This window comes from Dipodomys spectabilis, unplaced genomic scaffold (genome assembly GCF_019054845.1).
Source record: "Dipodomys spectabilis isolate Male_0828 unplaced genomic scaffold, ASM1905484v1 ptg000054l, whole genome shotgun sequence".
In the NCBI taxonomy this organism is placed as follows: Eukaryota; Metazoa; Chordata; class Mammalia; order Rodentia; family Heteromyidae; genus Dipodomys; species Dipodomys spectabilis.
The window spans coordinates 467,318-494,189 of NW_024870731.1; the positions used below are offsets into that span (position 1 = coordinate 467,318).

Sequence of the window (26,872 nt, forward strand, 5' to 3'; positions counted from 1 at the left end):
ACTTCCGGCTTTTTTCTTTTTGTTTATGTGGTGCTGAGGAATCGAACCCAGAGCCTCATGCATACAAGGCAAGCACTCTACCACTGAGCCACCTTTCTAGACCCAATTCCTGGCCTTTTTCTAAGGTTATAAGTGAGTCCTGATGAGGTGGTAGCAGAGCCTTCTTTACCTAGCAAGTGGTTCTCACTAAGAAGTTATGTTTGTTTGTTTTTTTAATTGGTTTTCTTTTTCCTGTTATAGGAGGAGTTGGAAGCAATGATGGCTAAAGCTGATAATGAAAATAGAGATCATAAAGAAAAACTGGAGAGGTTGAGTCAACTCCTAGATTTCAAGAATGACCGTATCAAGCAGCTGGAAGGTATTTTAAGAAGCCATGGCCTTCCATCATCTGGCAAGTTTTAACAATTTATTCTCATCTTGGGCATGTCACAGATAGATTTCCCTTCTATAAGCCTGTCTAGAAAGCTGCCACGTACAGCCTTAGTGTGATATAATCTACTGCTCTCTGTCCTGGTATCTGTGAGGTTTTTTTTGTCATTGTTGTTTCCTTTTTTTTTTTTTGTGCCAGTGTGGGGTTGGAACTCAGGGCGTCTCCCTTTTGCTTGGCTTTTTTACTCAACCACTTGAGTCACACCTCTACTTCAGACTTTTTTTTTTGTCAGTTGTGAGGCCTGAATTCTGGGTCTTAGCCCTGTCCCTCAGCTCTTCAGTTCAAAGCTAGCACTCTACCACTAGAGCCACAGCGCCACTTCCGGCTTTTTCTGCTTATATGATGCTGAGGAATCAAATCCAGGGCCTCAGGCATTCGAGGCAAGCACTCTGCCCCTGAGTCACCTTGCTAGCCCCTACTTCACACTTTTTGCCAGTTAGTTGCAAATAAGAGTCTCTTAGATTTTTCTGCCCAGGCTGGCTTTGAACTTTGATCTTCATATCTCAGCCTCCTGAATAGTTAGGATTATAGACATGAGCCACCAGCCCCTGACCACCTCTGTTTTCTTTGTTTTTGTGTGCCAGTACTGAGATTTGAACTCAGGCCTAGCCACAATCCTTTAACTTTTTTGTTTACAGCTGACACTCTTACCACATTAGCAACACCTCCGCTTCTAGATTTTTGGTAATTAGAAATAAGAGTCTTGGGGCTGGGAAGGTGACTCAGTGGTCCAGTGCTTGCCTCGCATGCATGAGGCCCTGGGTTCAAGTCCTCAGCACCACACAAAAAGAAAAAGCCAGAAGTGGCACAGTGGCTCTAGTGGTAGAGTGCTAGCTTTGAGCTGAAGAGCTGAGGGACAGCGCCCAGGTCCACAGTTCAAGCCTCATGACTGACCAAAAAAGAAAGAAAGAAGAGTCTTGCCAGGCTTCCGAGGCTCACGCCTATAACCTAGCTACTCAGGAGGCTGAGATCTGAGGATTGTGGTTCAAAGCCAGCCCAGGCAGGAAAATCCAATGAGGCTCTTATCTCCAATTAATCACCAGGAAAAAGGGGTGCTGTGGTTCAAGTGGTAGAGCACTTGCCTTGTGCTAAAGAGCTGAGGGACAGTGCCCAGGCCCAGAGTTCAATCCCCATGACCAACAATAAATAAATAAATAAAAGAAATAAGAATCTTATATACTTTCTTGTCCAGACTGGCTTCAAACCATCATCCTCAGATTTCAGCCTCCTGAGTAACTATTTACAGGTATGAGCCACTCATATCTGGCTTTTCTGTGCCAGTCCTGCGGCTTAAATTCAGGGCCTAGGCACCATCTCTGAACTTCTTTTGCTCAAGGATTGCACTCTACCATTTGAGCCACAGCAATACTTCTGTCTTTTTCTGAGTAGTTTATTGGAGATAAAGTCTCAGGGACTTTCCTGCCTGGGCTGGCTTGGAATTGGGATCCTAGTATCTCAGCCTCCTGAATAGCTAGGATTACAGGTGTGAGTCACCAGCACCCTGGCTCTTAATAATACTTCATCGATTAGTAGTTCTTTAATGCTAAGACTATTAGACTGGGCCATGTAAGAGAAAAATTTAAAGCTATATTAATCTCATCAATTAAGAAGGCATTTAAACATTAATCAATTTCTGCATCTATTTGAGTTGGGTTTTTTTTTTTTAAACCAGTTCTTCCATTCTGATTGTGTGTGTGTGTGTGTGTGTGTGTGTGTTGGTAGTGGGACTTAGTTTATTCCACTTGGGACACAACTCCACTTTTAGTCTTTTGCTGGTTAATTGGAGATAAGAGTCTTGGGGATTTTTTTCTCTCTCATATTGGCTTGGAACTATGATCCTCAGATCTCAGCCTCCTGCTGAGTTTTTGTTTGTGGAGGTACTGGGGCTTGAACTTAAGGCCTGAATACTGAATAGCTTTTTGTTCAAGGCTAGCACTCTACCACTTGAGCCACAGTTCTACTTCTGGCTTTTTTGTGGTTAATCAGAAATAGAAATCTTTTTTTTTTCTTTTAGAAATAGAAATCTTAACAGGCTTTTCTGCCCAGGTTGGCTTTGAACTGTGATCCTCAGGTTTCAGTCTACTGAATAGTTAGGATTTCATGCCTGACAACTTCTTGCTGATTTAACTCTTCATGATGACTCCAATACTCACCAGTAATAGGTAGACTACATTTCAAAGTTTTTGATTGATTGAGCATGAGAAGTAATGTCCAAGTTCAGTATTGTTTATATATCATTGCATCCCACTGCCAATATTTCCATTCTATCCAGAAAGTCTCTTCTGTCACTTTTTATTCTGGTATTTATTTATTTTTGACAGTCCTGGGGCTTGAACTCAGGGCCTGAGCACTGTCCCTGAGCTTCTTTTCCTCAAGGTACCACTCTACCACTTGAGCCACAGCATCTCTTCTGGCTTTTTCTGTTAATGTGATGCTGAGGAATCGAACCCAGGGTTTCATGCATGCTAAGCAAATACTCTACTGCTAAGCCACATTCCTAGTACCTATTCTGTTTTTTTCTTTGTTTGTTTGTTTTTTGTCGGTCGTGAGACCTGAACTCTCGTCCTGGGCACTGTTCCTCAGCTTTTCAGCTCAAGGCTAGTGCTCTACCACTTGAGCCCCTTCTGGCTTTTTTCTGCTTATGTGGTGCTGAGGAATTGAACCTAGGGCCTCATGCATGCAAGGCAAGCGCTATACCACTGAGACCTTCCCAGCCTCTATTTTGTTATTTTTTAACATCTTAAAATGAAAACAATTTCTGAAGCAGAAGCAGGACACAATCTGTTGTAAGGGCATCTGGCTGGAGAGGAGAAACATTTCTGGGCCTTGTCCCACAGCGGTATCATAATTACTTTCACCCTGTCATTTGCTGCTCTCTCTAGTCATTGGTATACTATTCAAACCAAACCAATGGGAATACATTTTGTGTTAGTTTTTTGTTTTTGTTTTTAAGGGAATCATTTGTTAATTCACAGGACCTTACGGTAAGCCAAAACATCTCCGATGAAATAAATGTGTTTCCTGAGTTCAGTGTTTTGCTTTTTTTCTCCCAGCCCCTGTTTCTGCTCTTTGAAGCACACACTGAATTATATATATCAGAATTCAAAGCATCTGAAGACAGGCATTGGTGGCTCACATCTGTAATCTCTAGCTACTTAGGAGCCTGAGACCTTAGGATAATGATTTAAAGTCAGAGTAGGTAGATAAATGTGAGAGATTGGTATGTCCAATTAACCAGTAAAAAGCCAGAAGTGGAAGTATGGCTCAAGTAGTAGAGTGCCAACCTTGAGTGATAAAACCAAGTGAGAGCCAAAAGGCCTAAGTTCAAGCCCCAGGTCCAGCACAAAACAGAAGAATTTTTAGTCTTGTCATCCTATTGCCTTTTTATCTGAGTCTTGAGTTTCTTGAAATAATCTCAACTAGGACTTCGACCATGATCTTATTCTCCATCTGTATGCCCTCTTCTACCCTAGGAAGAGTTCCTTGCCCTTTAATGGATAGGCAGTTTTCTTTCCCCTTTAGAACAGCTCAAAGATGTTGCTTATGGCACCCGACAGTTGTCATGTCCGGAGACACTGGCAGCCCAAGAGGATGAGGATGAAGTGGACATTTCTCTGCTGCGTCAGAGTGAGAATCTCCTTGAACTACACATTCACCAGGCCTTCCTGACCTCTGCTGCCCTGGCACAGGCTGGAGACCCCCATCCTACCACTTTCTGCACTTATTCCTTCTATGATTTTGAAACCCACTGTACTCCACTATCTGTGGGGCCACAGCCCCTTTATGATTTCACCTCCCAGTATGTGGTTGAGACAGGTCCACTTTTTGTACACTACTTTCAAAGAGCTTCTGCTCGACTGGATCTTCACCAGGTCCTGGCCTGTGAGCACCACACCCTTGCAACTGGGTGGATTCACTTTGACCAGGTGCTAGGGACTGTGGAGAAAGTCCATGACTCAACCATGCTTACTGGTAAGTGTTGTTGTTGGCTTCCTGCAGTTCCTAGGACTAATGCATACTTTCCCTTAGTTTGTAGCTGCTCTTCCAGTGCTTGCCCATCTGCATTCCCTGCTTTATTCTCGCTACCCCTCATCCACAATCTCCATGCCTTCGTATTTTCTGCAACCCAGGAGCTGATGGAGAAGACTTCGGGGTATTAGACTACTGGATGAGGCTGCGCTTGCCCCTTAGATCCAGCCTACAGGCTTACAGTAAAGGAAAGCAAGCTCAGACCTACCTGTCAGCCAGTTTGTCTGGAGCCTGGAAGGCCCAGAAGGAGGAGGTGAGGAAATGGATGCACACAGAAGTCTCAAAGCAGCCACAGCCTGACCGCTGAGAACAACTCAGACTTCTACTCTCAAGGATTGTTGAATGTGAATCAAGGAGAAAAACCCACCACACCCAAACCAGTCCAGATTCTTTTCTTGGTCTGAAATGAAACCATGCCCTGGAGCTAGCTACTTCCTCTTACCAAGAGAAGAGCAGCTTCTCTCAGTCATTCTCTGAGACAAGGCCTGAGCATTAGCATCTCTTTCAGACAAGTTGCCAGGCCAGTGGCCAGGAAGGTGAAAGTCATTAGGTTTTTCTTACCCTTTAGTACAGCTGCTTTCTAAGTCCTAGTACATTCTCACCAAGTGGGGCTGGATTTTACCTGTCTGGGATGGGGAACCATTGGCCATATAAGACCCACAAAGTCATTTAGTTTCTGATGGGACAGATGTGTATGTTTCTCTTGGGCTGCCTGTGGCCATCTTCCTGTATTGATAAATTTTTTTTTGCAGGGGAAGCAGTCCTGGGGCTTGTGCTCAGGGACGAGTATAGGCACTGTCCCTGAGCTCTTGTGCTCAAGGCTAGCACACTACCACTTGGCTCCGCTTCCAGTTTCCTGGTAGTTTACTGGAGATTAGTCTCCTGGACTTTCCTGCCCAGGCTGGCTTTGAACCATAATGGTCAGATCTCTGCCTTCTGAGTAGCTAGGATTCCAGATGTAAGCCACCAGCACCTGGCCGCCAGGCTTTTATAACAACACACTGTCCTAGCCCAATATTCATCCCTGTGAGGCAGCACCCCCAATGACCCAAATCACCCTCCAGCAAGTCCCACTTCTTCATCTTTTTTTTTTTTTTTGTCGGTCATGGGGCCTGAACTCTGGGCCTGGGCGCTGTCCCTCAGCTCTTCAGCTCAAGACTAGCGCTCTACCACTTGAGCCACAGCACCACTTCCAGCTTTTTCTGCTTATGTGGTACTCAGGACTTGAACCCAGGGCCTCATGCATGCAAGGCAAGCATCTACCTCTGAGCCACCTTCCTAGCCCCTATATTGATAATTTTTTACAGCCTGAGCTGATGTAATAAATACCTAAATGTCCTTGACAGAAAAAAGGTTCCCCATCTCTGAATCCTTTCACATTGCCCCTTTCCTTAATCTAAGACCATCATCTTTCCAGTCCAGATCAAAACCTTGGAAACCTCGGAATGAGCTACAGATTGAAATCACCAAGTGCTCTGGTCTCCAGAGTCGGCAGCTGGGAGCTCAGCCAAGTCCATATGCCATGTACCGCTTTTTCACTTTTTCTGATCATGACACTGCCATCATTCCTGCCTGTAAGGATCCCTACTTTAGAGATCAGGCTCGATTCCCAGTGCTTATGACCTCTGACCTGGATCAGTATCTGAGGAGGGAGACTCTGGCTGTATACATTTTTGATGATGAAGACTCAGACCCAGGCTCCTACCTTGGCCGAGCCCAAGTACCCCTGCTGCCTCTTGCACAAAACAAATCTATTAAAGGTGGGAGTCAAGATTGTTCTTCTTTACAGTCTCTCCCCATTTTTTGTCTCCTTCCTTGTCCTAACTCACTTTTCTTTGGTTACTTGCTTGGAACAGACTCTTAAAATCTGCTGAGAGGCCATTAGAACTTTGTGGAGAGTACCAGAGAAGACTGAGACCAGAGACCAGAGCCTTACTGCTTAGATTATATGGAATATAGAAGCTCTGTGTGTGTGTGTGTGTGTGTGTGTGTGTGTGTCTATGTGTCTGTGTGTCTGTGTGTGCACACGTGCATGTACATGCCAGTACTGAGGCTTGAAATTTAGCATGTCCCCTCAATGCTGACCCACTACCACTTGAGCCACAGCTCCACAGCTTTTTGGTGGTTATTTGGGGATAAAAGTCTTAAAAATTTTTCTGTCAGATTGGCTTCAAACCTCAGTCCTTAGATTTTAGCCTCCTGAGTAACTAGGATAAGAACTTTAAGTCACCAGTGCTTAGAGGCTTTGGCTTCTTTGAAGCAGCAAAAGAAAGATTCCCCCAAGGTGACTGGCCTCGACCTGAATCTATACCTCTAACTTGAAAAACTCCTCCCAGTACCTAGGTGTATGCCTAGGTATCTGATTACAGCCTATACTCTTCTGTTAACTTTCATTTTTTTTTTTTTTGGTTGGTCGTGGGGCTTGAACTCTGGGCCTGAACACTATCCCTCAGCTCTTCAGCTCAAGGCTAGCACTCTACCACTTGAGCCACTGCTCCATTTCCAGTTTTCTGAATGGTTTATTGGAGATAAGAGTCTCACAGACCTTCCTGCCCAAGCTGGCTTTGAACCTCAGATCTTTGCTCCTCAAATCTCAGCCTCCTGAGTAGCTAGGATTACAGGCATGAGCCACTGGCACCCAGCTCTCATTTCTTTTAAACTTTAGACATAAGTTAGACTTCCATATCACACCATGACAAACACAAATGTTTAGGATATATAGCTAAACTAAATATGAACTTACCTTTATTGTGTTTGTATCAGAGTGTGAACTCAGGGCCTCATGCTTGTAGGACTTGCTTGCTCCACCATTCAAACTATGCTGCTGGCTCTGCTTTTTTGCTAATTACTTTCTGCCTATGCTGGTTTCAAACTAAACTTAGGTCCTCTGGATACCAGCTTTCTGAGTAACTAGGTATAATCATGGGGCCTATGTTATCTTAGCTTCTCATATACAAGGTTGTGAGGTATACCTAGGAGAGATGGATTTTCTGGATATGCCATAAAATTAGGCATTAGAGAGGCTATCAGTAGCAAGCATGTATCAACCATATTTTAAACAAAGTTCAGGGAGTGCTAGGAGGTATGTTAGGGCTCTCTCATCCAATGTCAACTGCTTTTTAAAGAATCTCACCTCTGGGGCTGGGAAGGTGGCTCAGTGGTAGAGTGCTTGCCTTGCATGCATGACGCCCTGGGTTCGATTCCTCAGCACCACATAAGCAAAAAGAAAAAAGCTGGAAGTGGCGCTGTGGCTCAAGTGGTAGAGCGCTAGCCTTGAGCTGAAGAGCTGAGGGACAGCGCCCAGGCCCAGAGTTCAGGCCCCACGACCGGACCCCCCAAAAAAAAAAAAAAATCTCACCTCTATGGGCTGGGAAGGTGGCTCAGGGGTAGAGCGCTTGCCTTGCATGCCTGAGGCCCTGGGTTCGATTCCTAAGCACCACACAAGCAAAAAGAAAAAAGCTGGAAGTGGCGCTGTGGCTCAAGTGGTAGAGCGCTAGCCTTGAGCTGAAGAGCTGAGGGACAGCGCCCAAGCCCAGAGTTCAGGCCCCATGACCAGACCCCCCCCCCCCCCCCAAAAAAAATAAGAATCTCACCTTTCTCTTTCTCTCTCTCCTTTTGTGCAGGTACTGAGGCTTAAACTCAGGGCTTCATGCTCTACTGGCTTTTTTTTTTTTTTGGGGGGGGGGGGGTCCGGTCATGGGGCCTGAACTTGGCCTGGGCGCTGTCCCGAGCCACAGCACCACTTCCGGCTTTTTTCTTTTTGCTTATGTGGTGCTGAGGAATCGAACCCAGGGCCTCAGGCATGCAAGGCAAGCACCCTACCACTGAGCCACCTTCCCAGCCCCATCACTGGCTTTTTTCTATTAAGGTTAGCATTCTACTACTTGAGCCATGTCCACTTTTGGCTTTTGGCTGGTTAATTGGAGATAAGAGTCTCATAGACTTTGTGCTTGGGTTGGCTTAAGATCATATCTCAGCCTCCTGAGTAGCTAACATATGTGAGATACGAGTGCCTGGCAGGAAAAGCTGACACTTCTGTCCATAGTTCCTCATTTGAGAAAGAAGAGAGCCTACACGAGCCACCTGCTCACCACTACTACAAATCCAAAGCCTGGCACTTGGTTGGTTGGTTTGGTTTTCTTTTTGCCAGAGAGCCACAGAGCGACTTCCAGATTTCTGTTCATGTGGTACTGAGAAATCGAACCCCAGGCTTCATGCATGCTAGGCAGGCACTCTACCACTGTGCCACATTCCTAGCCTCGAAGCTTGGTACTTGGAAAAAAATTTGGTTAAGCACTCTTGGGACCACTTGGGCATAGATAATGGTTATTTTGCTATGCCTATGACATCATATGCTTTTTTCTTTTTAGTAATGAAATATATAATATATAATAATTATGTAATATATATATAATGAATGTGGCATTGTTCCATACCTTTTTTTTTTTTTTTTTAGTTTTTTGTTGTTTTTTTTTTGGGTCCGGTCATGGGGCCTGAACTCTCGGCCTGGGTGCTGTCCCTCAGCTCTTCAGCTCAAGGCTAGCGCTCTACCACTTGAGCCACAGCGCCACTTCCGGCTTTTTTCTTTTTGCTTATGTGGTGCTGAAGAATCGAACCCAGGGCCTCAGGCATGCAAGGCAAGCGCTCTACCACTGAGCCACCTTCCCAGCCCCCTGAGCTTTTTAAAAATTTTTTTGGTTGGTCTCGGGGCTTGAACTCTGGGCCTGGGGGCTGTCCCTGCGCTCTTCAGCTCAAGGAGAATACTCTACCGCTTGAGCCACAGCGCCATTTCCATCCCTGAGCTTTTTTTTGCTGAAGGCTAGCAATCTTTCACTTGAGCTTTACTTCTGCCTTTTTTGGTGCTTAATTGGAGGTACGTCTCATGAACTTTCTTGCTCAGACTGGCTTTACGCTGTGATCCTCAGATCTCAGCCTCCTGAGTTCCTAGGATAACAGGCATGAACCACCATCAACCGGCTTCATTCTTTTTATTTTGGACTGGTACTGGGACTTGAAGTCAGGAGATCATATTCTCAATAGTTTTTTGATTGTTTGTTTGTTTTTTCTATCATGGCTGGCTCTACCACTTGAGCCACACCTTCAGTCTAAATATTTTGCTGATTAATTGCAATAATAGTCTCAAAGACTGCACTGGCTTTAACCTCGATCCTCAGATCTCAACTTCCTGAATGACTAGGATTACAGGCGTAAAACCACCAAACTCTGGCTATTTGATTTTTTTCATCATTGATTGTGTGGCTGATAACAAGCAAGCTGTGTCCTCTTCCTTTGTCTTTTGACTGTCTATCCCAATAACTTGAGATTCCCATCTTCCTCCATTTTGTATCTCTTCTGGATGTACTGTCATGATTATCTGATGTATGTTAATTACTATGTATGATAATTACTAACAAAATATAATGAACTTTTATGAATATGGAGAATGGTAAGATGCTGATGAGCACTGACTTGCCTTTATCAGGTGCTGTTAACATTTATGTGTCTCACAGGTGATTTTGACCTTGCTGACTCTGAGGAGAAACCCAATGGATCTATTCAAGTGCAACTGGACTGGACCACTCATTACCAACCCCCTGAGGACTACCTGACAGCAGAAGCTGAGATGGAGGAGAATGACAGCAAGGACAACTCAGACAACTCATCTACAGAGGAAAAGTCTGCTTTTATCCCCCAGGTAGCAGATCTCTTCTAATCCTATGGTGCAGGTTTAGAGAGGACAGTATAAAAAGTGGAAGAAAACAAGATTTTCTATGAATGTCATGTGTACTGAAAATTGATCTGAGTTTTACTGTGGAGAAAAGAGTGCCTCTCAGGTCTTGGAAGGAGAAAGAAATGAAAACTAATGCTAGTTCATAGGTCCCTGAGGACCTTTTTTATGTTTTTTGTTTTTGGTGGTGGTACTGTGGTTTAAACTCAGGGCCTCAAAACACTTGCTCTGCTTGGTTGCTCAGCTGGAGCTCTTATTCCTTGAGCCACACCTCCAGACCTAATTTTTGCTGATTGAATGGAATGGAATCTTAGTCTTTTTTGCCTGGGTTAGCTTTGAACTGTCGTCCTCTGGGTATCAGCCTCCTTAGTAGTTAAGATTATAGTTGTGAGCTACTTATGCCCAGCTAAACTATCATTTTGTAAGTCTGTCCATCATTGCTTTTTTTTTTTTTTTGCCAGTCCTGGGGCTTGAACTCAGGGCCTGGGCACTGTCCTTAGGCTTCTTTTGCTCAAGACTAGCACTCTACCACAGTGGCCACAGTGCCACTTGCAGCTTTTTCTGTGTATGTGGTAATAAGGAATCAAACCCAGAGCAGCATGCGTGCTAGGTAAGCACTCTACCACTAAGCCATGCTCCCCGCCCCTCTCATTCCTCTAACCAGGACCAGACAGAGTCTGCTGAGATTCCCATTGAAGTTGACCAGTACCAAACAAAGCGAAAGCTTCCTCAGGTGGAAGACAAAAAGGAGAAAGAACATCAAGTTGCAAGCTATTCAAGAAGAAAACATGGCAAAAGAACAGGTGCCCAAGGAAAAAACAGAATGGAGTATCTGAGCCGGAATATCTTAAATGGCAATACACTGCAGGTAATGCTTTGGAAACCCTGGAGGTTGTTCTCTAGGGTTGAAACAGAATCATAGCTATTTGTAATCAACACAATTTGACCCATTTTATTTCACTGTAACTTAACTCAGTATATTATATACTCTATAATCTATGCTTAGAAACAAGATTTTTCCCCCCCTGGTCCTGGGGCTTGAATTCAAGGCATTATACTCCTGCTTAGCCTTTATATTCAAGGCTGGCACTCTAACACTTAAACTGATAAGGAAAACCTGCCCTTATCAGCACTAGCTCAACCTCATATTGCCAGAATTACCTTGCAAGTAATTTCTGAGAAACTGTAATCATTGAAGCAAGCCAAAACTCAAAACACCTATGCTCTACCTGGGACTTATACCTGGAACTCAAGTATTAAAGGGCTGTACTCCTAGTCCATAAGGGCTCAGACTTAGTAGTAGAATCTCCTCTGGGTCCACTTGACATAATAAACCTGAATTCTCCAACTCTCCTAGTGCTGCCTGTTTCTTCCCAGAACATTTTCCACTACAAAACCACATACCTTCTTCCCGCTGGCTAATTGGAGATAAATGTCTCTTGAATTTGTCTGCCCAGGTTGGCTTCAAATCAGATTCCTCAGATCTCAGCCTCTTGAGTAGCTAGGATTACAATTGTGAGCCACTGGAAGCCAGCTTTTAAAAACAATACTTTTTTTTAACATTCTAAATTATTATTATCTTTTTTTTGGGTTCAGTCATGGGGCCTGAACTCTGGGCCTGGGCGCTGTCCCTCAGCTCTTCAGCTCAAGGCTAGCGCTCTACCACTTGAGCCACAGCACCACTTCCAGCTTTTTTTCTTTTTGCTTATGTGGTGCTGAGGAATCGAACCCAGGGCCTCAGGCATGCAAGGCAAGCACTCTACCACTGAGCCAACTTCCCAGCCCCAAATTATTATTATCTTTAAGTAGTTGTACAAAGAAGTTCCCATTCTGCAAAACAGTATATGAATACAAAGTGTCTGACAACATTGTCACCCATCGCTCCTAACCCATCCCTTCTCTCACTTTAAGAGCAATGCATTTTCAAAATTAAAGAGAGATAGCTCTAAGAGTGAACAAAGGATGAGAGACAATGGAAATCATGCTACTTATGTGTCCTATGGTGGTTGTTTGTGTTCTGAAGCAGGTGAACTACACAGAGTGGAAGTTCTCAGGGCTGCCCACTGAGGATGGTTTTAAAACACACACAGAGGAAACAGAAGGAGAAGAGGAAGAGGAAGATGCAGAAGCAGAGGAAGAAGAGGAGGAGGAAGAGGAAGAGGCAGAGGAAGAGGTAGATGCAGAGGCAGAGGCGGAGGCAGAGGTGGAGGAGCCAGTGGAAGAGGCAGTGGAAGAGGAAGGGGCATTTTCTCAATCAATACTGGAAGGAGATGACCTCCCACATCCTATAAATGGTATTGTCTTCCTAAAGTCTCTTTTTTCTATTCATTTAATAGTTTTACAAAGGTAATTATTTAATATTTCAGTGCTGAACAGTTCATAGGAAAATCAATATGAAAGCTCCAGAGCTTTCTTGTGTTAGAAGTGTGAAAGGGGGAGGAGGATTGGGTGAGGGGGGGGAGTGGGAGGAAGGATGGGAGGGGAAACAAAGGAGGAGGCTACAATGCTTGATAAGAAATGTACTCATTATCTTGCCCATGTAATTGTAACCCCTCTGTACAGTATTTTCACAATAAAAAAAAATGAAAAAAAAAGTATGAAAGCTAGGCCAATCAGTTCTGCAATTCTCAAGTAACTTTCTATGTAGTTATAACTAGCTGGCTAGCTTAGTTGCCTTTCACTAGGAAGAATAAGAAAAATGTTAATTTGCTCCAAGGTCTTGTAAGTTATGGTTACAAGGAAATAGGAGCAGGGTGATTGTCTCATTTGTCAAGCTAATTCAAATTTCTTTTAAGTTCAAGCATTGTCTTAGTGTTAGAATAAAAACAGACATGATTTCAGGCTATCATAATGGCAAACTAGGTAATTCAGACCAACTCTTTCTTTAATGGCAATTAAGAAACTAGAGTAAATTTGTGTGTGTGTGTGTGTGTGTGTGTGTGTGTGTGTGTGTGTGTGTGTGTGTGTGTGTGAATACTGAGGCTTCAATTCAGGGCTTGGGTACTGTCCCTTTGTTATTTGTGCTCAAGGATAGGACTCTACCACTTGAGCCATATCTCCCCCCTGGACTTTAATTGGAGATAGGAATCTAACAGTCTTCCCTACCTGGACTGGCCTTGAACCATGATCCTCAGATCTCAGCCTCCTGAGTAGTTTAGATTTACAGGCATGAGCCAACAGCCTTCAGCCGCACTGTATACTTTTGGTTGAAGCAGTCCCCTCATGTCATGGATCCACTTCAGCTTTATGGGAGAAAACATAGAACTCAGTCTTCAGTAGCAGTGTGGAGGTCATGCTGTGAGAAGAGCCATGTCGATGGAAAATATTGCTTGAGGCAATCATTGGAAAATATAGTTCCACACTCAATTGTACTCCTTTTCCTCAGCTTGGTCATTTCCTTCCCATACCTCTACAAAGGTCAGGCAGCGTGTTCCTTCCTGCCTTCCCCCTGGCTCCTTGCCTTTATTTCTGTCTTCTATACTGTCCCCTCCTTCCCTCCTTCAATCTCTCTCTCTCCTTCTCCTCCCCCCACTCTCCTTCCCCATTTCTTCTGTTCTTCCTTCATGTTCTTTTTTTTTTTTGCCGGTCATGGGGCCTGAACTCTGGGTCTGGGCGCTGTCCCTCAGCTCTTCAGCTCAAGGCTAGTGCTCTACCACTGGAGCCACAGTGCCACTTCCGGCTTTTTCTGTTTATGTGGTGCTGAGGAATCGAACCCAGGGCCTCATGCTTGCAAAGCATGCACTCTACCACTGAGCCACCTTCCCAGCCCCTCTTTCTTTTTTTTTAGAAATGAATTCTGTGTTGGCAAGTTCTGAATAAGTGAATCATTTGACCCTTCAGGTTTGATTCTTGAAGAATAGATACTGAGATCTAGTGATCAGATTGGAAGTGTGGGTGCTGGCTCTCTTCCTGGGCTAGACAGAATGCTTTGTGAGTTGGTAATTCAGCCTCTTCTCCAGCAGATCAAGAATCCTTTGAACAAGCTTCTGAAGTCAGTGAACAAGCTACAGACAGCGATGACATCATAGTGGCACCTATATCTGAGAAATGTCCTAAGCCAGTAAGTACACGGGAATAATCATTGCATATGAAACAAAACAATGAATAATGACAGCACACTATGGCCATGAGTGTGGTTAAGTGGTGCACACGCATGCACACGCACACACACACACACATACACACACACACAAAGACAGTTGCCAGTGTGTTATGCCTATAATTGTAACTACACAGGAAGCTGAGATGTGAGGATTGCCATTCAGAGCTAGCCTGGGTAGAAAAATCCCCATGAGACTCTTGTCTCCAATCAACCGCTCAAAAAAGTGGCATTGTGAGTCAAGTAGTAGAGCACTAACCTTGAGCCCAAAGAGGCTTGGGGACAGTGCCCAGGCCTTGAGTTCAAGCCCCATAACCAACAGAAGAGGGGGGGAGGAGAGAGACAGACCTTGGTGGCTCACACCTGTAATCCTAGCTACTCAGGAGGTTGGGATCTGAGGATTGCCATTGGAAGCCAGCCCAGGGAAGAAAGTCTGTGAGAGTCTTACCTCCCACTAAGCACCAAAAAAGCCAGAAGTAGAAGTGTGAGTCAAATGGTAGAGCACTAGCCTTGGGCAAATAAAGCTCAGAGACAGTGCTCAGGCCCTGAGTTCAAGCCCCAGGACTGAAAAATAAAGAAACAACTTTATTTCTAAGGTTGCCATGCCCATGGGATGTACATTTCTTGTGTTATCTTTATCCAGTACTGGGGTTTGGCCCTAGGGCCTTCCCTTACTTGCTGGGCAAGCTTTCTACCAATTGAGCTATATCCCAGTCCTTTTGCTCTTAGTGTGTTTTTCATATAGTCTCACTACTGTCCAGGTTGGCCTCAAACTACAGTCCTCCTACCTCTGCCTCTAAAGATTGTAACACCACATTCAGCTTCCTTCCTTCCTTCCTTCCTTCCTTCCTTCTTTCCTTCTTTCCTTTCCTTTTTAAATTTTTTTTTGCCAATCCTGGGGATTGAACTCAGGGTCTAGGCACTGTCCCTGAGCTTCTTTTGCTCAAGACTAGTGCTCTATCACTTTAGCCACAGCTCTACTTCCAGCTTTTTCTGTGATTAATTGGAGATAAATAATGTACTTTTGTTCCTGAGCTGGCTTCAAACCATGATCATCAGATCTCAGCCTCCTGATTAGCCAGGATTACAGGCGCGAGCCACCAGCACCTCCCCCCCCCCGCGTCCCTGTCTGTCGGTCTTCTCTTTCTTTTCTTTTCTTTTTGGTCCGGTCGTGGGGCCTGAGCTCTGGGCCTGGGCGCTGTCCCTCAGCTCTTCAGCTCAAGATTGGCACTCTACCACTTGAGCCACAGCACCACTTCTGGCTTTTTCTGCTTATGTGGTACTGAGGAATCGAACCCAGGGCCTCATGCATGCAAAGGCAAGCACTCTACCACTGAGCCACCTTCCCAGCTCATTTCTCTTTCTCTTTTGTTGGTCATAGGGCTTGGGCCTGGGCGCTGTCCCTGAGTTTTTGTGCTCAAGACTAGTGCTCTACCAGTTTGAGCCACAGCATCATTTCTAGTTATCTGGTGGTTTATTGGAGATAAGAGTGTCACAGACTTTCTTGCCTGGGCTGGCTTTGGACCACAATCCTCATATCTTCACTTCCTGAGTAGCTAGGATTACAGGTGTGAGCCAGTGCCAAAGCTTGAGTACAATTCCTCTTGGACAATGTTATCCTTTCCTTCACTTTCCTCCAGTTTTCCCCTCCTGTTTCTGTTCACAAGTTACATCATTTATTTTTCAAATAGTGCATATTGAATAACATGACTGCATTTGTTCACCCTCCTTTCCTCCATTCCTGTTCCCTTTTTTGCCCCCCTAAAACACACCAACCCCCCCAAAAAACATGAACCACAAACATTAACTACATTAAAATAACAACAACAAATGTGGGAGCTAGGAAAGTGGTTCAGTGGTAGCGTGCTTGCCTAGCATGCATGAGGCCCTCGGTTAGATTCCTTAGTACCACATAAACAGAAAAAACTGGAAGAGGTGTGTGGCTCAAGTGGTAGAGTGCTAGCCTTGAGCAAAAGAAGCTCAGAGACGGTGTCCAGGCCCTGAGATCAAGCCCCAGGTCTAGCAATAAATAAATACATAAAAAACAAATATGTTTCCATTTCCTTGAATTCATTTTGATAGATAGTATTTAGATGGTCATAGGAGTTACCCTATTGGGCTCCTCCTCTAAGAGTATCCTTCTTTAGTCTATTTGTGAATGCCAAGAATCCTGTATAATTTATCATGTCCTGGTACATTTTAGAACTATCTTCTGCATATGAGAGAGAACATGTCTTTTTGACCTTGGCTTACCTTACTTAGTGTGATTTGTTCTAGGTCCATCCATTTCCCTGAAAATGACATAATCCTGGTACTCCCCCAGTTAGTCAACTATTGTCCAAGGAACCCAGAAAATGTAACGTGTGGGCCTCAACCACAATATGTATACAACAGAACAGGAGGAGGAGGACTGGATACAGGAGCAGACTAGTGGCAGTGCAGAAAGATCTAATAGGACGGTGCCATGAAAATCCCAGGCAGAGGAGTTAAAACTTAATCTCTTAGTAGTGAGTGTATTACTGTGGCTAAATACCTGAAAGAAATCACCTAAAAGAGGAAGTACTTGTTTTGGTTCATAGTTTCAGAGGTATCAGTCCATCATGGTAGAGAGAACATGGTGAAGCCAAGCAGTTTGCCTAATGACTGCTAGAAGCAGAGAAAATGAATACAGGAAAGATCCAGGGGAAGATACAGTCCCAAGGACACCCTGCACACCTGCCTCCTCCAACTAGGCCCAACTCCTACCTTTTACTTCCTTCCAATTGTTATCATATTACAAATCCATCAAAGAAAGGACTGATCCATTTATTAGGGCAGAATCCTCAGAATCTAATAGTCTCAGGGGCCCTCACAGACATACCACATGCATGCCTTACTGATGTACTAGCTGTTTCTCAGGCCAGTCAAGTTAGCAGTCAAGTTTCAACATCACAATTAGCCACTGAAATAGAAGAGTTTTTGTCTAGGTAAGAGACAAGCTAAATGATAACCAGGGGGATGAAGGTGTGGAGTTTGAGTAACACTTAAGAAGTAGACGTAGCTGGGCACTGATGGCTCACACTTGTAATTCTAGCTACTCAGGAGACTAAGATCTGAGGATTGTGCTCAAAGCCAGCCTGGGCAGAAAAATCCTGGAGACTTTTTTTTTCCCCTGGAGACTCTTATCTACAATAAATGTCTCAGAAAACCCTGGAAGTAGTACTGTAGCTCAAGTAGTAGAGGATTAGCCTTGAGAACAAAGAGGCTCAGGGAAAATGCCCAAACCCTGAGTTCAAGCTTCAGGACAGGACTGGCAGAAAAAAGTCAGCCTGGGTAGGAAAGTGTGTAAGACTCTTTTTGGTCTGTCCTGGGGCCTGAACTCTGGGCCTGGGGGCTGTCTCTCAGCTCTTCAGCTCAAGGCAAGTGCCCTACCAGTTGAGCCACGGCACCACTTCCAACTTTTTCTGCTTATGTGGTGCTGAGGAATCGAACCCAGGGCCTCATGCATGCAAGGCAAGCACTCTACCATTGAGCCACCTTCCCAGTCTCTGTATAAGACTCTTATATCCATTTAACCATCCCCTTAAAAAAAAGCTAGAAGTATGGCTGGAAATGTAGCTTAGTGGTAGAGTATTTGCCTAGCATGCATCAAGCCCTGGGTTTGATTCCTCACTACCACATAAACAAAAAAAGGCCAGAAGTGGCACTGTGACTTAGGTGGTAGAGCACTTGAGCCACAGAAGCAAAAGAAACTCAAGGACAGTGCCTAGGCCCCAAGTTCAGGCCCCAAGGAACAGAGGCCAGACTTTGAGTTTAAGCCCCAGTACTGGCAATAAATAAATAAATAAATAAATACTTGGTTTTTCTATCAATATCACAGCCTGGCACAAAGTAAGTACTGAATAAATGACAGTTGCTGAAAAAATATATATAAAACTAATAATTACAAAATGGTGTGGAAGACCTCTCTGAGATGACAAAAGTGTTCTATACCCTGAATAGGATGTTGATTATACAACTATGAACATTCAGCAAGACTGTATACTTAAGGTCTCCATGGTACTGTATGTAAAATATATCTAACTGTTTAATAATTAAAAGCAGAGCTACAGAAACCACTTCAGACAGTCTGACATAATGTGCTTGATACTTTTCCTATGACAACCACTATAATAAATCCAACTCTATCTTGTGCCAGTACACTCATATATAAACAAAAGTTTTCACAAACAAGCCCTACCCCTATTACTGGCCATGTAGTCTCCTAATCTTTTCCACTCTGCTATTCTGTTGTCATCTACCCTAACCTTCATCAAGCTGCTTTACCCTTCCCTCCCTCCCTCCCTCCCTCCCTCCTTTCTTTCTCTTTCCTTCCTTCTTCCTTTTTCACTATCGTTGAGGACTTCCTGCACTCTCTTGGCTTTTTTTTTTTTTTTTTTTTTTTGATCGTGGAACTTGAACTCTGGGCCACTTCTGGTTTTCTAGTGGATTATTGGAGATAAGTCCCACGGAGGGGCTGGGAAAGTGGCTCAGTGGTAGAGCGCTTGCCTTGCATGCATGAGGCCCTGAGTTCGATTCCTCAGCACCACATAAGCAAAAAGAAAAAAGCTGGAAGTGGCACCGTGGCTCAAGTGGTAGAGCGCTAGCCTTGAGCTGAAGAGCTGAGGGACAGCGCCCAGGCCCAGAGTTCAGACCCTAGGACTGGACCAAAAAAAAAAGAGTCCCATGGACTTTCTTGCCTGGGCTGGCTTTGAACTGCAACCCTTAGATCTCAGCCTCCTGAGTAGCTAGGATTATAGGTGTGAGCAACCAACACTTCTCTTGGCTTTTTTTTTTTTTTAACCAATGCTGGACCTGAACCACTTTAGTGACATCTCTACTTCCAGCTTTTTGCTGGCTAATTGGAGATAAGAGTCTCATAGACTTTACTGCCTAGGCTTTCTTCAAATGGGGGTCCTTAGCTCTCAAGCTTCCTAGGTAGCTAAGATTGCAGGCATGAGATGCTGGTTCCCACTGATTCTTCATTTTGAAAATGGCAGTGAACCTGCTAAGCTGATTCATCAAAGTGCCAAAACCCATATTTTGGAACAATAGAGTTTGTGGTTTGGTGTATATGAGTTGTGTGTGTGTATCTTGTGGTGGTTACTGAGAGGAAAACACTAAATATCTTCATTACGAAACATCATCTTACCCAGATGACACAGATGCAGGCTCCTTGGGACATTTTTGCCTGCTGAAGCACTTACAGTGAGACAAAAGATTGATGGGAGTGCTTGGGCAAGTCAGAGCACTGTCTTAACCACCTATAAAAATGGCAGGAGGGTACCCACAGATAAAGGGGACCCGGGATTGACAGGACATCACTGTAGACTGCTATCTCAATAAGGACAGAGGGACAATCCAAAGAGAGCAGTGGTAGTGGAAGTAGTTCTAAGTGCCTCCCATCACTGGAGGGCAAGGTGCCTTGGTGGGCTTCCCTTAGGCATTCACTGAGGGGGTAAAAGCAGCCTCTAGAAGTGGAGAGTTGGTTTTTCATTGAGAAAGGTGGAAAAGAGTCAGTTCTTCAGAAATCTAGATTCTTCGTATTCTTAGAGATCATCTTAAAAAGCTGATTTGAAGCCAATCTCTGGTGACTCACACCTGTAATCCTAGCTATTCAAGAGACTGAAAGCTGAAAATCAAGGTTTAAAGCCAGCCCTAGCAGGCAAGTTTGTGGGATTCTTAGCTCCAGTGAACCATCAAAAAGCTAAACGTGGAGCTGCAGCTCAAGTGGTAGAGCACTAGCCTTGAGCAAAGAAACGAAGGGACAGCACCCAGGCCTTGAGTTCAAGCCCCTATACACAGAAAAGATAGGACAAGAAAGACTGATATGATTCTGTCTCTTAGGGACAGAAACTGGATTCCTCTTGCACATTTCCCACAGACTTGCTGGTAACTCAGGTACATAGTCTTCTGGCGTCAGTTTTGTCAACAAATGAATTCTTGTGTTTTTTTTTTTTTTTTTGGTCAGTCATGGGGCTTGAACTCTGGGCCTGGGCGCTGTCCCTCAGCTCTTCAGCTCAAGGCAAGCGCCCTACCACTTGAGCTACAGCGCCACTTCCGGTTTTCTGGTGGTTTTTTATTGGAGTTAGGAGTCTCACGGTCTCTCCTGCCCGGGCTGGCTTTGAACCGCGATCCTCAGATCTCAGCCTCCTGAGTAGCTAGGATTACAGGCATGAGCCACCAGCGCCCGGCTAACAAATGAATTCTTAAATATTTACATTAGCCTATATTATGGATTTATAGGAAGTCTTTTGCTCATTAGATGGAGTATGAACTCTTAGAGCCTCATTAACATTTAGGAAATATTTTATTATCTATCAGGAATCAGAGAAGATGCGTATTGAAATTGTTTCCCTGGCCTTCTACCCAGAGGCTGAAGTGATGTCTGATGAGAATGTAAAGCAGGTGTATGTGGAGTACAAATTTTATGACCTGCCCTTGTCGGAGACGGAGACTCCAATGTCGCTGAGGAAACCTAGAGCAGGGGAGGAAATCCACTTCCACTTCAGCAAGGGTGAGACGTCCTGTGTGCTTGCCACCAGAGGAAGTGGACAACCACTTCACCGTCAGAACTATTCTGAGTTCCCCTTGAGGGCAAAACCAGCCAATCTTAGCTTACAAATAGTATATGCATGTAATTTAAGAGATAATTTTTTTTTTTTTGGGGGGGGGGGTCCGGTTGTGGGGCCTGAACTCTGGGCCTGGGCGCTGTCCCTCAGCTCTTCAGCTCAAGGCTAGCGCTCTACCACTTGAGCCACAGCACCACTGCCGGCTTTTTTCTTTTTGCTTATGTGGTGCTGAGGAATGGAACCCAGGATCTCAGGCATGCAAGGCAAACGCTCTACCACTGAGCCACCTTCCCAGCCCTATGCATGTAATTTAAAAATATCAAATAGGCTTAGAAAATTTTAATAACAAGTACTCCTTTGCTCTGTTTCTCCACAAGCCACTCCTTCTAGCTCCACTCCTTGAGTCCACCATAACTGCTTTTTTAAGCTTTTCAGACCTTTTTGTTGTTTTTGTTTTGTATTTATCTCCATATATTAAGGCTGGTGCTTTACCATTTTAGCCACAGCTCCACTTCTAGCTTTTTGCTGGATAATTGGAGATAAGAACCTCACAGACTTTTATGTCTGGGCTGGATTTAAACCATGAGCCTCAGTTCTTAACCTCTTGATTAGGTAGAATTATAGGTGTGAACCACCAGAGCCTGACTCACTTGCTTCCTGCCTTTCCTTCATTCCTTCCTTTTCTCTCTCTCCCTTTCTCTTTCCTTCTTTTTTCCTTGCTTGCTGGTTTTTGGGAGATTTCCTGCCCAAAATGTATTTTTAATTTCTTGCTTTTTCCCCCCTTTCCTGTTTTGTTCATTTTCTCTCCCCCCTACCCTCTCTGTATGTGTATGTGTGTGTGTGTGTGTGTATAACAAGATTTCACTAGCCCAAGCTGGCCTAAAACTTGAGATCTTCCTACTTTGCCTGTTTCATCATACTTGGCTTGCTAAATGTCAATTTACTCTTAGTGTGTGTCTCTCTTGAGCTGTGAGATAGAAGTCAATTTCTTATGATAGGATGAACAGTCTCATCTCATCTGTCTTCCATCTTTGTAGTCTTTAAGGACTGTAAGGGCTACTGTCTTCATGAAGGTTTCACATCATACAATGAACAGAACTTAACAGACAGCTATCTAAAAGGGAGGTAGGAAAGCACAAGCTGCAACATTCCCATATAAAAATGAGCACAAAGAGAAGCATTGATATTGAGTTGAACTCATCACAAAACTTTAACCTTCAGGTTGGCCCTTAAGTATTAAGTTTCCAGCTGGGTGCTGGTGGCCCATGACTGTAATCCTAGCTACTCAGGAAGATTTGAGGGTCATGGTTCAAAGAGTTTGGCTGTAAGTTCTTATTTCCAGTTAACCAACAAAAAGCTGTAGCTCAAGTGCTAGCCTTGAGCAAAAAGAGCTAAATAAGAGAGCGAGGCCGAGTCCAAGCATTAGTGCACCTACGCGCGCGCACGCACGCACACACACACACACACACACACAAACACATATGGAGTTTCCTAGAATTCTGGCTGAAGAGTATTGGGTTCACACTTATTTTGGCAGAACTTAGTAAGCTGACTATATGTATGCAGATTATAATGCTTCCCCTTTTTCTTTTTGTGTGCCTGTTGAACTCAGGACCTGGGTGTTGTCCCTAAGCTTTTGTGCTGAAGGCTAGCATTTTACCAGTTGAGCCCAGCTCCACCTTTGGCTTTTTGGGTGTTTAACTGTAAAAAAGTCTCATGGACTTTCCTGCCTGGACTAGTTTCAAAACGATGATCCTCAGATCTCAGCCTTCTGAGTAGCTAGCTAGCATTACAGGTGTGAATCTCCAGTGTCCGGCTTTTATAACAACCTTTTTCTTTTTTGTGCCAGTCCCGGAGCTTGAACTCAGGGTCTAGGCACTATCCCAGAGCTTTTATTTGGAGCCCCAGCTCCACTTCTGTCCTCTTTGTAGTTAATTGCAGGTAAGAATCTCACAGACTCACCAGCCTGGACTGGGTTCAAACCATGATCCTCAGATCTCATCCTCCTAGCTAGGATTACAGACTTGAGTCATTAGAGCCTCTCTATAACAAACGTTTTCTTAGGAATCTAAATAGTTGAGGCTTTGTGTAGGTCAGTGTGTCATGTCTCTGTTCAGTTCTGCCATTGCATTGCATTTCAAAAGCAGCTATAGGCTGAAGGTGTAGGTAGGCATATGCAAGACCCTAGCTTCAATTCCCAGCACTAAATCAAATGATAGTCACAGATATATGCAGATAGACATAGCGATTTTCAATAAAACTTTATTTATAAAAGCAGAGAGCCAGCCCATAGGCCTAATTTGCTAACTTCTGCATTGTATCTGTTTTCTATATTCATAGTGTCCAAATAGCCGCTTGTGATTCCTTGCTTTTTTTTCCTTCTTATTTTTGGAACAGTGATAGACTTGGATCCTGTGGAGCAACAAGGCCGACGGCAGTTTCTGTTTGCTATGCTGAATGCCCAAGACCCTGAGCAAGGACAGTAAGCATCCAGTTTTTACCTAGAAGGGAGATTGTCATGGGGAGGTTAAAAGTGTAAATTTAGTTTTGTTCTAATGCTGAACATTTTAGTGAATGTGTGTGTGTGTGTCTGTACAGGGGTTTGAACTCAGGGCTTGGGCACTGCCCTTTAGCTTTTTCAATCAAGGCTGATAGGTCTATCATTCGAGCTACAGATCAATTTCCAGCTTTTTTTTTTGGAAATAGAGTCTCACAGACTTTCCCAGGCTGGATTCACAAACCAAGACCAGATTTCAGCCTCCTGTGTAGCTTGGACTATAGGTATGAGCCATCAGCACCCAGCCACAAGATTTTATTGAGGTCTTAGGACATGAAGTGGGTTAGTGTTAAACTGGATGATGTGTTAACTTTCAGTTACCTATGTTTAGCTAGATATAAATTTACCTTTAGAAATGGAAAATGATTTGGTCATTTGCCTTGTATTCTAAATTGTTTTCAGCATTCCTAGTACTTTCTTGGTAATGACACAGAAATACATCATGAATGACTATGGCTTAATGGGGAGATCTTATACTTTTTAGTAATTTCTTTCGCATATCTGTGCTTTAAGAGGCCGACTTAATAGTCCGTTTCTTGCTTTCTTAGCATGTAAGCAGCAATTTTTTTAATAAATTATTAAATATTAGGCTGGGCACTGGTGGCTCACATCTGTAATCCTAGCTACTCAGAAGGAAAAATGTTAATTCAAATTGTTATTAATTTCCTATCAAACTGGCAAAGACATTAGAGTAGTTGTATCTGAATTTCCTGGTTCAAAGCTAGCTCAGGTAGAAAAGTATGAGACTCTTATCTCCAACGAATCACCAAAAAAAACCAGAAGTGGAACTATGGTTCACACAGCCTTGAGCAAAAATGAGCTCAGGAGACAGGCATTAGTGGCTCACACCTGTAATCCTAGCTACTCAGGAGGCTGAGATTTGAGGATCATGGTTCAAAGCCAGCCCAGGCAGAAAAGTCCCATAAGACAACTTTTTTGGGTCAGCTGTGGGGCTTGAACTCAGAGCCTGGACTGTATTACTGAGCTCTTTTGCTCAAGCCATGGCTCCACTTCCAGTTTTTGAGAGCTTAATTTGGAGAGAAGAGTTTCATGGTGACTTTTCTGCCTGCCTTCGAACTGATTCTCAGATCTCAGCCTCCTGAGTGGCTAGGGTTACAGGCATGAGCCACTGCACTTGGCTCCACTTAACCATTCTGCAGCTCTATGGATCAAAGTGGTACAGAACTAGCCTTGAGTAAAAAGCTCAGGCCCAGGCCTTGAGTTCAGACCCCATGACCGACTTCCCCCCACCACCTGTCCCCCCCTCCAAAGTTGGGTATGGTGATACGTTTATAATTCGAGCACTTTGGGAGACAAAGGCAGGAGGGTCATGTTAAAGAGTTTGAGGCCAGTGAGAGCCTGCTTCAATCAGCTAATCAATCAACCAATCATAAGAATATGAAATACCCAGGATATGCAAAACCAGAGTCAGGAAGCTGATTAAGGCAGATTGGGGATTTAGCACAGTGGAAGAGTATTTGCCTAACAAGTATAAGCTCCTGAGTTTGATCCTCACACTCATCATTTCAAAAAAGTCAATTAGTGGTTGCTAGGAGCAAAGAAAGACAAGAATGAGAAAACTTCTTAATAAGGACAGGTATTCTTTTGGGAGGTGATGGTAGCATATGTAATCATACTAAAAGACGCTAAATTGTACATTGTAAGATGGCAAAACTTGTGAATTTTATCTAAAAACAATAGGTTCCTGGTAAAGTGGCACATACCTATCTGCAGGTCCCAGCTACTGAGGTGGGAGGCCAGCATGGCTATTATAGTCAGACTCTGTCTCAATAACATCAACAACTTAATAGGATTGCTATAGGTTGTATTAGTTCCTAGAATTAATTTGCAAGGTTTTGTGAAGATAGGCTTGTTACTGCACACTGCTTTGTAGGCATCACTGTGCCTTACAGCATCATTCAAGACCTACAACTCCAAGCTCTTTTCTTTTTTTTTTTCTATTGAGTCAGGTTCTCAAGTATGTACTCAAGGCTGACTTCAAATTCACAAATTCCCCTGCCTTGGCCTCTTAAACACTAAAATTACATGCACCATCATGCCTGGCTTGTTCTCTCTTAAGGTTCATATAAAATAGAGGCAAAGGAAAGATGACTTAAGAGTGCATTATTTCTTTTAACCTTTGTTTTTAGAATATAAAGGTATTGGGGCTGGGAAGGTGGCTCAGTGGTAGAGTGCTTGCCTCACATGCATGAGGCCCTGGGTTTGATTCCTCAGCACCACATAAGCTGAAAAAGCCGGAAGTGGCGATGTAGCTCAAGTGGTAGAGCACTATCCTTGAGCTGAAGAGCTGAGGGACAGCGCCCATGCCCAGAGTTCAGGCCCCACAACTGACAAAATAAATAAAAAAATAAATTAAATAAAAGCATTAGTCTTGCTAAACAGATGTTTGTTATTTTTAGATTAAAATTTACAGTTGTAAGCGATCCTCTAGATGAAGAAAATGAAGAATGTCAAGAAGTAGGATACGCATATCTTGAGCTGTGGCAGGTCCTTGAATCAGGAAGAGACATTCTAGAACAAGAACTAGAGAGTAAGTAATAAAATGTTGTGTTTCTTTGTTCAACTGTATTTTTGTTTTTTTTTTGGTTGTGGGGCTTGAACTCAGGGCCTGATGCTGTCCTGTGTTCAAGTCTAGCGTTCTTCCACTTGCAACTCCACTTCCAGTTTTTTGGTAGTTAACTGGAGATATGAGTCTCATGGACTTTCCCACCTGGGCTAGCTCTGAACCATGATCCTCGTATCTCAGCTTCCTGAATAGCTAGGATTACAGTGTGAGCCACTGGTGCCTGATTCAATCAACCAATCTATTTGTTTATTTATTTATTGTTGGTCTTGGGGCTTGAACTCAGGGCTTGAGTGCTGTCCCTATGCTCTTCAGCTCAAGGCTGGTTGGTGCTCTACCGCTTGAGCCACAGTACCACTTTTGATTTTCTGGTGGTTAAAATTGGAGATGAGTCTCACAGACTTTCCTGCCTGGCTTGTCTCTGAACAGTGATCTTCAGATCTCAGGCTCCTGTAGCTAGGATTACAGGCGCCTGGTTCAATTTACCTTTTTTTTTGGTCAGTCGTGGGGGCTGAACTCTGGGCCTGAGCATTGTCCCTCAGTTCTTCAGCTCAAAGCTACTGTCCTACTGCTTGAACCACAGCACCACTTTGGGCTTTTTCTGCTTATGTGGTGTTGAAGAATCAAACCCAGGGCCTCATGCATGGGAGGCAAGAACTCTACCACTGAGCCAACTTTCCAGCCCCTCAATTTACTTTTAAATATAGTTCTGAGTAGTTTTTGTTTTACCTTCTATATATAATTACCATGGGGAAGTTGATGGGACCAACTGGTTTGCAATCTTGCCCCCATAGCTAAATACATTTTAGTCATCATACATCTTATTACAACTAAATCTTTTTTCTTTTAAAATGG

The 26,872-nt window shown here is 43.9% G+C and overlaps 1 protein-coding gene across 1 annotated transcript in view; it reads left to right on the forward strand.

The window, feature by feature from the left end:
- The window catches only part of Rpgrip1 (RPGR interacting protein 1), a 69,546-nt gene that overhangs the window by 40,176 nt on the left and 2,498 nt on the right, over nt 1-26,872 (forward strand). Inside the window, exons 15-26 of the mRNA XM_042679757.1 lie at nt 241-391; nt 3,953-4,402; nt 4,561-4,712; nt 5,877-6,219; nt 9,970-10,154; nt 10,852-11,055; nt 12,211-12,278; nt 12,417-12,481; nt 14,150-14,247; nt 20,629-20,821; nt 23,274-23,358; nt 25,854-25,984. Of these exons, the coding sequence (XP_042535691.1) occupies nt 241-391; nt 3,953-4,402; nt 4,561-4,712; nt 5,877-6,219; nt 9,970-10,154; nt 10,852-11,055; nt 12,211-12,278; nt 12,417-12,481; nt 14,150-14,247; nt 20,629-20,821; nt 23,274-23,358; nt 25,854-25,984 (2,125 nt within the window). The remainder of the gene's footprint in view (nt 1-240; nt 392-3,952; nt 4,403-4,560; nt 4,713-5,876; nt 6,220-9,969; nt 10,155-10,851; nt 11,056-12,210; nt 12,279-12,416; nt 12,482-14,149; nt 14,248-20,628; nt 20,822-23,273; nt 23,359-25,853; nt 25,985-26,872) is intronic.